The sequence below is a fragment of the Acinonyx jubatus genome, chromosome B4 (assembly GCF_027475565.1).
Source record: "Acinonyx jubatus isolate Ajub_Pintada_27869175 chromosome B4, VMU_Ajub_asm_v1.0, whole genome shotgun sequence".
NCBI classification, from domain to species: Eukaryota; Metazoa; Chordata; class Mammalia; order Carnivora; family Felidae; genus Acinonyx; species Acinonyx jubatus.
In genome coordinates this window covers 24778396-24792223 of record NC_069387.1, presented here as the reverse complement: position 1 = coordinate 24792223, position 13828 = coordinate 24778396, and the positions used below count along the sequence as shown (strand labels likewise).

General features: G+C 37.5%; 1 protein-coding gene across 1 annotated transcript in view; it reads right to left on the bottom strand.

Annotated features, from left to right (window-relative positions):
- Positions 1-13363, bottom strand: part of RAB18 (RAB18, member RAS oncogene family) — a 36940-nt gene extending 23577 nt beyond the window's left edge. The window contains exons 1-2 of the mRNA XM_015070608.3: positions 13022-13363; positions 8195-8250 (exon numbers count right to left, since the gene is read on the bottom strand). Of these exons, the coding sequence (XP_014926094.2) occupies positions 8195-8250; positions 13022-13089 (124 nt within the window). The 5' untranslated portion in view covers positions 13090-13363. The remainder of the gene's footprint in view (positions 1-8194; positions 8251-13021) is intronic.
- Between the last annotated feature and the right edge of the window lie 465 nt (positions 13364-13828).

The window sequence follows — 13828 nt, the reverse complement described above, 5'->3', positions numbered from 1 at the left end:
TGTCTCCCTCTCTCCCTGCCCCTCCCCCACTCATGCTGTCTCTCTCTCTCTCTCTCTCTCTCTCTCAAAAATAAACAAACATTAAAAAAAAAGAAACAAATGACTGATGTGCAACAGCTTGGATATAGTTCAAAGGTACTATGTTAAGTGAAAAAAGTCTAAAAAGTTTGCATAATATATTCCATTTACACGACATTCTCAAAAAGATAAAATTATAGTGATGAAGACTGAGCAGGGGCAGTCTTCAGGGGCTAGAGGCAAGGAAAAAATAAGACTGAAAAGGCAATAGGTAGTTTTTTGGGGGGGATGATGAAACTGCTTAATATCTTAACTGTGGTAATAGTTAAATGACTATACAAATTTGTATAATACACGTTAAAATTCAAAAAACCTGTATCCCCAAAAAAGTCAATATTACTGTGGGATAACTTTTAAAAAACATATGCTAGTAACAGAACATATCAAAAATATTTTCTGAAAGAATAAATTATCAGAGAACATGTATTATTTCTGCTTCTTTCCTATTTAAGATTTACTTTGGTGCTAAGTCTAAGACTGATTTTGTAAAATTTTTCCATGGGCTTTTAAAGTAATGACTTCTTCACTTAAAAGATTTGTCAATTAAGGGGTGCTTGGCTGACTTTCAGTAGAGCATACAACTCTTGATCTTGGGGTTGCAAGTGCAAGCTTCATGTTGGGTGTAGAAATTACTTAAAATAAAATCTTTAAAAAAAAAAAAAGATTTGTTGATTGCGTTATGCTATTTCCCTATGGCCGCATTTGTGTCTTTTGGATTTATTTATGGAAAAGATAACAAATCTCCTAATATAACTGTATTCTCATCATATTATTCCCTTGTGTTTTGAATAGGTTTTGGTTTTATATATATATATATATATCTATGTTTGGTGCCTACTTGTTTAAGACTGTTATAACTACACTGTTAATTAATTGGGCCTTTCATTATTGTAACTGTCCTATTTCATTATGTCCAGTGCATTAACCTTAAATTCTACTTTAAATTTAAATTACCTTATAGTACTGCCTCTGCTTTTGTATTGTTTACATTTGCCTGGCCCATCCCTTTATTTTCAACCTCTCATTATTTAAGTACTCCTCAATTCCATTTGACAATATAAATTATTAGGAGGCCTGGATCTATTCACATTTAATTAACTGATATATTTTAATTCTGTTGCTTCCTTCTCATGTTTAACATTTTTGGCATTCTGCTCAAACCTGTGTTTGATCCTTTTTATTTCTGTATTACTATGCTGTGATTAAAAGATTACCAAGTTAGAAGTTAGGAGGCTGGGTTCAGTCTCAGCTCTCTTACTGAGGTCTAGAAGGTGACGTCTAGATAGGCAGGAGGTTAACCTCTTTAAGTCAATTTCCCCCTTCTCATCAAGGAATATAAAACTTGCTGCTTTACCTGGGTTTTAGTTTTTTGGTGGGAGGGAAGGTGGAGAACATCAGGGGAAGGGGACATCAAGAGGGATACTATAATAGCTTTAAGGATCCAATGGGGAACAAGATTATAAGGACCTAGATCTCCAAATCTGAGTTTACAAACAACTTTAAAAGTATCAACAATGAAACGAGGGAAGTGCTCTGCTACCCAGAGGATAGAGTAAATATGTTTTAAGAGTTAAGAAAGAGTGGAAGCTAGGGGTGAGAAATGAAGATGTACAAAACCTCATGAAGATTAAAGTCTGGGAGATGAAGAATAACCTGGGAGGCCAGGGGTTTTTGTGATGACTACTCAGAGAGGGACAAACAATAATGGTTTTAGGGCAAAAAGCAATAGCAAGTTTAAAAATGTTTGAGAGGAAAGCGGGGGGGGGGGGGGTGGTGGAGGAAGGTCTTCTGAGAGAAGTAGGCTGAATTCCAAGACCCCAACTTGACTCCTGCTGATGGACAGGAAGCTGGTAGAGGGTTGGATGGTCTTACTCCAAATGAATATCATTACCCAATAAATAAGAAATAAAGTGACAACAAAATAGCCTGGAAATTAGGAAACACATCCCTAAATCAAAGATTTCAAATGTTTGGGGCACCTGGGTGGCTCAATCCGTTAAGCATCCAACTCTTGATCTTAGCTCAGGTCCTGATCTCAGGGTCGTGAGTTCAAACAATGCAGTAGGCTCTGTACTGGGCATGAAGCCTACTTAAAAAATAAAAATAAAAATAAAAAAATTCAAACGTTCAAAGAAAGCTAAACTGAAAATTCAGACTATCTAGTATGCAATGAAAAAGTACTAGACACCCTACTAAAACCTATGGGGCACAGCAAACGTGTTCTTCAAGAATATCTTTATTAAATAAGGACTGAAAAGAAGGCAACTTAATACTCATCATAAGAAACTAACAAAATAAACCAAAAGAAAAGTAGGAAGAAGGAAAAAAATGAAGCAATTTCTCAAACAATTAAATAAATATGCTCCTAAGAAAAGACAGACTACAAAAACATCCAAGTTTAGAAATGAAGGAAAAGCATAAACAATTAACTTAAGAGATAAGTTGGGAGGCTTTCCCAGTTCCACTCCCAAGGCTGTCCTAAGAAATAGAAAACCGGAAGAGGTTAGAATGGTAAAGAAGGGAGAAGGATCAGAATGACTCACAGGTAAAATGTAACCTCTACAGAACACATAGTTCCAATATTGAAGCTAATAAAGACAATTTTAAAAGATAGAAAACTCTTTCATTTTATAAACCAATACAACTTTAATATAAAATCCTGTTTTTAAAAAAATAAAGACTATCTTGTGTACAAAAACAGATGTAAAACTCCTAAACTATTAGTCAACATAATCCAGAAATATGTCAAAAATATGAGCGAAGACCTATCTAGGAAAGCAAGGACCCTTCCGTATTAAAAAGTCTTATCAACCATTAATCAGTGCTGACAAGGCATATGAAAAAAGTCATACTCTCTCCCAATAAAACCCTTAGTAAAAGAGGAAAAAAGAAATTATTTACATATGATGAAGACCATTTGTCATTATTCTAAATACAGAAATGCTAGAGCCCTTTTTATGGCTTTACTCCAATTAAAATGTTTAACTGAATGAAATTACATGAAACAGAATAGTTACATTTTTCTTCTAACTACCTAATATTTCCAAATAATTTAACAGGTTTGTGTTATGGCATTAAACAAGATATATAAAGTCACTATTTTAAATAAATTGTCATTTTGTTAAGTCAGCCCAAACCATAAGGTAACTTGTGGATGGAACAGATTTGGCCGCTTGTCCTTAGAAGCCAAACCCAGGTAATATGAGGGCACACTCATTAATATTTTTAAAAGCTTAACAAGGGAGTAATAAGAATCACTGACTTAAGTCAACCAATCACAACCAAAATTTGTCTACATTGAAATGTATCAAACCTCAAACCATTTTCATATATTTTAGCAATTATGTCTTACAACCAGATTAAGGAACAGTTTGTGAGCTATCTTGAGTAGAGAACTCGTTTTAAATTTTCTGGTTTTTTTATTTGAAAAAAAGTTTTACTTAAAGCACTTTTTCTACTCAAAGGTAAGTTACCTAAAACAGAGTAAATTAAAAAACAAAAACTTAAAAAATATTAAAAATAAAAATAAAAACTTTAACATGAAGCAAATTTTGCCCATGTAATCAAATTATATGAAATTAGTGTAACTAATTTCTACAAGATCTAACCGATGCTTACCATTTCAATTAGTTCTATTTATGCAGCCGATTAAGTACCATCATATGGCCTTGCCACAGCAGAAAAAGAAACTTTATGCCTTTTTCTTTCAAACACCCCTACGTAGCAAACAAAAAAACCTGTTCAATATATTCTTACAATTTTGTGTATTTATTTTTATGTCAGAAATAATTACCTTGGGTTATACCTTTGTATCTGTTGCCTCATTCTATTTCTTCTTCTAAGATTCAAATACACATATGCTGAATCTCCTTTTCTGATTTCCACATCATTTTCTCTAATGTGTTTTAACATTTTTATTCACTTTGATAAATTCCACCCACTTTTTCCATTTCTAGCTTCCCTGTCCTTTATTTTGTTTTCCACAGTCTCTACTGTCCCTTGTGATCCTTCTAATTTCACCTTCATTTCAGCGATGGTTTTATTTTCTTACCTTATTTTTCTTTCTGCTCAATCAGCTTACATTGCATTTTCTCATGCGGCTACACTATCTCTTCCCTGACCTCTTCTATCACTGCTTTGTGCTCTCAGTGGTAAATACTTCCAAAAAGTGTTTTATTTATTTTTTTTTAATTTTTTTAACGTTTTATTTATTTTTGAGACAGAGAGAGACAGAGCATGAACAGGGAAGGGGCAGAGAGAGAGGGAGACACAGAATCGGAAGCAGGCTCCAGGCTCTGAGCCATCAGCCCAGAGCCCGACGCGGGGCTCGAACTCACGGACCGCGAGATGGTGACCTGAGCTGAAGTCGGATGCCCAACCGACTGAGCCACCCAGGCGCCTCCAAAAAGTGTTCTAAATTAACAAAATGGTTGGAGATGATTTTCAACTCCCTTACAGAAGTATTTTTTCTGTTGAGTATGCTTTATCTGTCCTTGGTTTTTCTGCTACTTTCTTCCTTTTTGATTCTGGAAAGGTAGGAGTGGCCTTCAGCTGAAATCCTTTTGTTAATTCATCTTTAAAGGAGGTTGGGGGTTTTTTGGATAAGCTATTTGTAAGAGGTTCATGAAGAAGGCCATAGTGACTCCAGTTCTTGACCAGAAAAACTTTGTCTTGATTCAGGGTTTTACATGAGAATCTTTTTTTTTTTTTTAATTCTCAACAGCCACTGGAGACAGGCAGCCCTGAGGTTTTCAGGATGCAAAGACATCTCTTCCCCACTGCTACAGAGACAGAAAAATGCCAAAAAAAAAAAAAAAAAAAAAAAAAAAAAAAGCCTGTTTGGCTTCATCTCCCCAACTTCTTAGAATCAAACCAGGTACAGGGAAACTCCTGCCATCAGCTTTAAAAGCCCATGTTGCTTTTGCAAACAAGGGATTTTGGTTTTGCATCTCAGGGTGGGCCTCTCGGTTTCATGAAGCATCTCTTGCTGGTTCCAAGCTCTATAGCTGTGGCATCCTCGCTCCACTTCCCACATGCAGCCTGCTTGTTCTTGCTGCTTTTGGCAGACATTCCGCCTATTTTGTGGCCTAGGGTTTTTAGCTCTCTTCTAGTTCAGTGGAATACAGCGTATGTGTTTTACTTTTTCCCTCTCTTTGTTGTTACTCTGGCCAACTGCCAGAAAGGAAAAAAAGAAAATGCCAACTTTATTGTACCATCCCCAGACTCCAAATCTAACAAATATGGTAAAAGGATATGTTATACAAGACAAAAACTTGAGTGTCTCACCATATTACGGAAAGACAAAAGTATGCTTTCCTTACTATTTTATTGATAAAATACTAATTTTCCACAATGCACTAATTTTTACAAGGTCATTATAGCAAATGGGCTAATTGCTTTTATTTTTAAAACTCATGTGTATGTTAGTTATAACCTAAGGCAGAAAATAATCTGATGCCTAAATGTAAAAGATACTTTTCAAGACCCAGGGCCCATCTGGGGAACAAATTATGTATATACTCATCAGTATGCCACAACCTCAGTATTTGTTTTTAAAGCAGACAAAGTCTTTTTAATAGTAAGGACAACACATAATGTATCATGCTCCCCAGATTCCAATCGGGTTTGAAATGAGGACAGATGGCTTTATATCATATATGGATCATTCCCTAAGTAAAATTTTAACTCTAGGCAAATTTATTTTCCTGCCAGTTACTACCCTTCTCCTCACTATCCATTGTTAGGCATGTTCTGAGTGAAATGAAGTTTTACTACCAATTTTTTAAAGGAACAAGTAATATATAAAAGCCAAATTAAAATGGATTTTAAGTTACTAGTGTTTTAAATTTTGTTTAATGTTTTTATTTTATTTTTGAGAGAGAGTGAGAGACAGAGCGTGAGCCAGGGAGGGGCACAGAGAGAGGGAGACACAGAATCTGAAGCAGGCTCCAGGCTCTGAGCTGTGAGCCCAGAGCCCGACGCGGGGCTCGAACTCATGAACCATGAGATCATGACCTGAGCCAAGGTTCGATGCTTAACCAACTAAGCCACCCAGGTGCCCCTAAATTACTAGTGTTTTAAATGACTCCTTTTCACACACAGAAAAGTAAATCGGTAAATGTTAATATGCCACACAAAAGCTAAGTAATGCTTGGTATAACTGACTAAACATTTAGAGGCACTGTGAGTACATATTGATAGAAAGAAACAAAAAAGAGACCTCCTCCTTACAGAATTGTAAATAAGAAATGTAGATGGAATGATGGGACTTGAAAAAATCACCGTTTGATAACCACCACAGGTAGAATGACAGAATGACACTTCATAGTAAAGAAATTTGGCATATGTCACTTTAAGTAACCTAAATCCCATCACAGGAATGGTACAGATATCCACCATGCTCTGAGAAACACTTTGAAGAATTCCTGTCAAAAAGGCATAACCTGAATCTAACCATGAGGATACTTTGGACAAATGCAATTGAAGGATATTCTACAATGTAAGGGACCTGTAAGAACTCCAAAAATGTCAAAGCCATGAAAGACAAAGAAAAACTGGAGAGAAATGACAACTAAATTGTGTGTGATCCTGGACTGGATCCTGGACCAGAAACAAAACATAGTTTTTTCTTTTTTTTTTTCTAAATAAGACATTAGGGAGACAATTAATGAAATCTGTCTATATAGCGTAGAATTGTATCCATCTTCATTTAGGAAATACACACCAAAGTATTTAGAGGTTAATCATATCTCCATTTTTATTCTCAATTAAAAAAAAAAAAACAAACAAGAATACTGGTATGTGTATGTAAAGGAAGAATGACAAAGCATATGTTTAAAGCATAAATATTAATGTTTGGGGCTATGCAAAAATTCTTGTACTATTTTTATAACCTTTCTCTAAGTATGAAATTATTTAACATTTGAAAAAAAAGGAAACAAAAATAAATCTACACACACAATAAATGAAAACAAATAAAGCCAGTTAAGAGAAACTCATTTTCCCTAATAATAATGCTAGGATCGTATTTACTACATTCTGCTCATCAGATCATGAAATTTTAGAGCTGTAAGAAAAATGTATTATCTCTCTGAAAACAGTGAAGTTAAAGGACTTGCTCAAAATCTAGACAACTGGTTCAAGGCAGAGCCAAGACTACTATCCCGCTCTGACTCAGCTCTTTCACATACTGCACGCTGTCTCTTGATACTTTTCTATTGTCATCTACTCCCTAAACCTGTGACACACCAAAATATTTAGCTCTATTTTCTCATGTATTCTAGTAAGCTAGTGTAGCAAACCACTTTCAGGCAATCTAAATTTCATTTAAAAAATCCACTTAGGTATTACTGCTTCTAACAATCTTTAACAACTAGTATCAATAAACCTGTTGAGTTCAGAACATATGCAGGATACTGTAGCAAACGCTAAAAAGGCAACACAGTCTACTAGTAGGTGATACTGTGAGGTCCATGATGATAGACACCAAGTCTGCATTATTCATCATTATAACCCAACCTCTCAGGACAATGCCTGGCATACAATAAAATTCAGATAATTATATGCTGCTAAATAAAAGACAATGCATAGTACAAGAAAGAAATGTGTGTACAGATAATCATAATATCCACAGTGATAAAACAAAGTGCCATGAACCAACAAATAAAGTTAGTTTTGCTTGGTGAGATCTACAAAGGCTCCAGAAATTTAATGAAACCAAGTTGAGCCTTGAAAGATAAAGAAGACATGAAAGCAACAGACATGGAAGCAATGGGGTGGTGAGATGAAGGATAGAAGGAATCAGATAAAACAGACTGAAGGCAAGAAAATATGTGGCATTTCTATTGAATTTTTTTAATTTAATTTAATTTTTTTTTAATTTTTTACATTTATTTATTTTTGAGAGACAGAGAGAGAGAGCGCGTGAGCAGGGGAAGGGCAGAGAGAGAGAGAGAGACACAGAATCAGAAGCAGGCTCCAGGCTCTGAGCTGTCAGCAGAGCCTGACCCAGGGCTCGAACCCACAAACCGTGAGATCATGACCTGAGCCCAAGTCGGATGCTTAATTGACTGAGCCACCCAGGCGCCCCCTATTGAATTTTTAAATACAGGCTTACCTATCGTTGCTGCAAGTTCTGGATCAAAAGTATCATCTGTGAACCTCAAGAGCAGGCTAAAAGAGATGTTAAAAAGACAGATTAGAAATTTCTCTTTTTTCTTAACCATGTATTACATTTTGTTACAAATTAGACACAAATAAGAATCGCTGAAGTTGATCTGCTCCCACAAATACTGCCTCAGTGCAGGTATATAAATACTGCTTCAATACAGGTATATTAAATTATTGAAAATAATTTAATTATTTATTATTATAATAATTTAATTCCAATAATTAAATTATTGAAAAGGCAATAAAAGAATCCCAAGAGCAAAATAGTTTACTTAATATAGTCCCCATGCTCCCCTACATAATTCCCAAGTGTGAAAAGATTTGGGCTGTGTTTTGGTTTTGGTTTTGAACTGTACTGGTACGTCCTTGTGAGAAAATAGTATCGGCAAAAACATTATACTGTGACATGGACAAAAGGGGGGAAATAAGTCTTTTGGAATACAACAAATTAATGTTTTAAGTCTGATGTGTAATCAATCCACTCTGAATTCTCACCTGTAAAATCATACAGGTGAGAAAATCTATCATTTTGTAACAAGTAGTAGGACTACTACCTAAGTGGGAAGAAAAGATCTAGCAAAAAGTGAGGGTAGACAGATCATACCAGAGACAGAATAACTATATTCTGGCAAATGCTAAGCAGGGTGTATGAAATCAAGTAGGCCACAGGGAGCTACTGAAAGCTTAAAAAAAAAAATGGCAAGAAATGCTCTTACATTTTGAAAATGGAGAGAAAAGTTAATGACAGGAAAAAAAAAGCAAGAAAATTAACAGAAGACAACTGCCATGGTTATGGTGAGAGATAAGGACTAAATCCAGGAAACAGTAAAGAAACTAGAAGGGAAGAGATGAAATAAAAGCAAAAGACACCATTAGGAGTACTCTAAGATTATATATCTCCCAGAATTACTTATTTAATGTAAGGTAAAGTGCCAGTTATTAAAAGCTCTTCAAAAATAAAATCTAAGCTTTTCTTAAAGCCCTGGATTTATAAAATTAATCAATCCTCCCTCACATCATCTCCAACAATAGGACTAGATTGTTCTATTCACCTGTATGCATTAGTAAGATCAAGGAAATAGCTATCAGATGTTTGAACTGAAAAAAAAATTATATATATATATATATATATTTCTACAGGTTGTAATTATTGCTGCTAGAGATTTTTTTTTTTTTTGTCCAGAGTATATTGCAACACATAATGGCCTTTTGGTATTCAAAATCTGGTGTTAAGGGATTAACTCTCCTTTTCTTGGTTTTGCCTTCTTGTGTTTACCATAAAACCAGCACCACAAAAGTGAAACAAATTGTAGATTTTTCTACTTAACATTGAACCCTCTTGACTGTACGGTTTTTACTTCCAACATGAGTTAGGTGACAGCACTAACAAGGATCGTAAAAGGCTGCACTTGTAAAAATCTTCTCTCCCCAACATTAAATTTTAAGTTAATAAAAGTTGAAGATTTCACTAAAAATTTAGTTACTCATAATTTTAGAATGGAAAAGGTATGTATCCATACTCAGTCACCAAAGAAATATTATTACAAAAACATAAGAACCTTGTAGAGTAGTAGTAGCAATCATAACACCAGAACAATACAATAATAACAACAGTATTGGCTATGATTTATTGAACATCAACAATATGCCACACACTTGAGCCAGCGGTTCTTCTTACACAATTGCTAATCCTTACAATAACACTTGCCATTAATGGTACTTTGTCAGGAAGGACAGGGAACTGATATGATACAAAGCAACACATTTTAACATAAGCAGAACTTAGCCAGGGGTACACTGTTAGCTGGAAATGTGTTCTAAACTCTATGCTCTGCTTCCTTCAAGGCAGAGAGTCTATTTCTCCATTAGATTTTTTAAAGAATCCACAACCAGAAAATGATTAAGAACCAAAGCTCTAAAGGATGTATATTTAAGCTTTCATATTTTCAAAGTTAAAGGAGCAAAATACCCTCCACGCAGAGCGAGAGATGGAAGGAGTAACTACCACTGTATCACTGAGAGGAGACCAAGTTTCCAATAAACAGTGTGATCATAATTAGTCTGCCTTTCCTAATTTACAAATGAAATTGGCCAAAAAGGATGGGGACACAAGAGGGATAGGAGAGACAGCAATTTAGATAATACAAAGTCTCTATAATCCATTCCAGTCTCTGAAACACTTCGCTACTTCTTCACTTCCCCACTGTGAGCCACAGAAGAATCTCATACATTTAACATCAGTTAAGGTTTGAGGGATTTCCATTCGAACCTCATTTTTCAAATGAAGAGATGAACGCCTAGAGTGTTCAAGTATCACACACAAGGTCACACAAGTGGCAGCACCAGTTTCATAATCCTGATCTGACTGCTATCACCCATGCTCATTATACTCCAACAGTCTGAAATAAACTGGAAAAATAACCCACTAATTTGAATTAGTTAAGATATTCTTTGTAGTGACAAAACAGATGAACATAAGGGAAAGGAAGCAAAAATAATATTAAAAAACAGAGGGAGACAAACCATAAGAGACTCTTAAATACAGAGAACAAGCTGAGGGTTGCTTGGAGGGATGTTGGCTGGGGGGATGGGCTAAATGGGCAAGGGGCATTAAGGAGGACACTTGTTGGGATGAGTACTGGGTGTTACAAGTAAGTGACGAATCATTAAATTCTTTTCCTGAAATTATTATTACACCATATGTTAACTAACTTGGATTTTAATTAATTAATTAATTTAAATTTTAAAAAAAGATTTAAAAAAATTTTTTAATTAATTAATTAATTAATTTAAATTTTTTAAAAAGATGTCCTTTGTCATGCAACAATACAAGTGATGTTGCACTTCTACTAGCTCTAGATCATAGAAACTTACTGGTCAGAACAACCCTTGAAGATTGTATCCATGACAAATGTTTTTGTACTAACTCACCTTAAAAAGCATAGGCTTCTATTTTAGCAGAGTCATTTATTCTCATCCAGAAAGTGTGCAAGGGTGTTTTCCATAGTATATCACATACACCAATAGTGCTTGTCTAGTATATCTACATCTAGATAGGTATATAGACAGATGCCAACTTTCTCCCTAAACACAATCCTTTCTTGAAAGAGGAAGTTAAAGGTGTTAAAATTTTGCAGTAAGCAGCTGAAAATTCACCATTGAGTTCTTAGAAAAGCTTGGAGATTAGATCCAAACACGTTTGTTTGTCTGAGGGGAGAGAAGTAAGGAAACCAGTAAATCCATTTCACAGATTTTATGCTAGAGGAAGAACCTCAATTATGTAAACACTCCAATTAACCTTCCAGAAAATTTTAACAGGGCCAAATAGTCATCCCTCCAATACATTTAAAAAAAAGGCCAACCAAACTTGTATTGGGTTGAACTGCAGAAAATGACATTTAACCATTCTTGAGCTCAAAATCAGCAATTTCATATGTCTTAACCTAAATGAGTCACATCTTATGAAAAAAAGAAAGGTCACGAGGCTATAGAATTCCTTTTGACAATGTTCAGTATATTAACTAACTTTTTAACCCTCAAATATAATAGATGGTGATCATGAAAAATATTGAAACCTTTAAATAACACACACACCGTACTATTTTGCTAGCCCATAGATTCATAAATTTATTCCCCGTTATGTGCCAATCCCCCACTCCAATATACACTGAGAACATTAAATGAGGAAAATTAGAAACGACACTGCCATACTTTAAAAATATATACAATTGCAGAACATATTACAGAATAAAATTTCAAACCCGTAAGCATCTAAACAAAAGGAAAACTTTATGAAGTGATTTGAACGATACGGTTAGCAGGAGGCACAGCTAAACCATGGAATTATTTACAGCTCCCGAAATTTGAATATTGTTTAAAAACCAAGACAGCCTAGAATATAAGCCAGTGATGATGATAATCATCAGATGGCAAGGATAACATTCCTTGGGGAACTCTGTTCTAAGGCTTGAATGAAATCACACCCCGCTTGCAACACCCACTGAGCCTTCCCTGAGTGACATTTAACTCGAATTTACCGTCCGTTACCACCGTCCCTCAAGAAAAAGTCAAGAAAGAAAACACAAAATATTACTTTGTTCTTTTACCTCCAGATGATGTGGCAGAACGCGAGGCAACAATATCACGTTACTCTCAAGGGTGGTCCGCCGCTTCAACTAGTATCTTAGGCTAAGGTGAATTACTCAAGGGGTCAGAAGACCAAGGAGTTCTTTCACAGCTGACTCATAAAGAAACAGAGAAGCGGCAACGGGGTGCACCAAAATAGGCCAGGAATGTGACCTAAGGCGTCGCGAAACTTCCCGTGCAGAGCCCTGCGTGTTCAGAGAAAGCTTGACAAAAACCAAAGCGCTGAAGTTCCAACTCAACTCGCGGGGTGAATGACAGTGAGCCTGGACCCCGGGGGCCGAGACCCGGCTTCGCGCTCGGCCTCACTCGGGCCAAACCCGCCCGCCACGCCCTAGGCTCGTCGGCAGCAAACCTGCCGGCCGAGCGGCGGCCCTCGGAACTGTTTATTCCGCGCGACGCGAGGAGAAGCGATCCAGACAAGTCGGGCCTGGCACAGGCCGAGAACCGGGCGGGCGCCGGGAGGACAGGGGCCGCAGGACCGCGCGGCCAAGAGGCCGGGAAGAACCCGCGGAGTCCGCCCCCAGCCTGGCCCGCCGCCTTTACCGTTCCCGTCGCGGCCCAGCAGACAGAGGCCACGGAGGCAGCAAGAGCCCCGCTGCCCTCGTCACGGCCCGCAGGCTCGCCTCACCTGGACTTGCCCACGCCGCTCTCGCCGATGATGAGGATCTTCAGGGTGGTCAGCACGTCCTCGTCCATCCTGACCCTACTCCGCTCTCAGCCCAGCTGGCCGCCCGGTCCGGCTCTCAACCCTTCACCCGAGAGAAGTGCCCGCGCATGCGCACCGCTGCACGTCTGCCACCTTCCTTTCTCCCCGGGTGTTTAGGTTGCAGGAGGCCGGGTCGCCCCAGTTCCGCCTTGAGGAAGCTCTGCGTCTGCGCAAACTCAGAGTCCCAGGCGTCTTTCCGGGGAGTTTAATTCCTCCTCTGCGCAAGCGCGGAGTGGAAGAGCCGTGGGTGATTTCGCCCTGCTTTGTAGGCTGTTAGTACCCCCCGGTCCTAATCTAACCCTCCTTCAGTGGTGTACTTGGGAAAGGACTGAGTTGCAAAGCACAACGCTCTTTTATTTCAGCAGCTGCTCATAACAGCTGCATTGCAGTAGGAAAAGCTTTGTGTTTGAAGGCAGATGATCTTAAGCCCCAACTCCACCTGATGAGGGATAGAAGCAAAAATATGTTCAACTTTAGCCCACAAGGCTGACCTATAGCCTGCATAGTTTTGATAAGGTTCAAATATGTGCTGGTTGCTACATTCTTAAAGGGTTTCATGACTGCCTGTCTGTCTTACCAATTATTAATATAGAACGGAGTGAGAGGCGCCTGGGTGTCTCAGTCTGTTAAGCGTCAGACTTCAGCTCAGGTCATGATCTCAAGGTCAGTGGGTTTGAGCCCTGCGGGGCTCTGCGCTGACAGCTGGGAACCTGGAGCCTGCTTCAGATC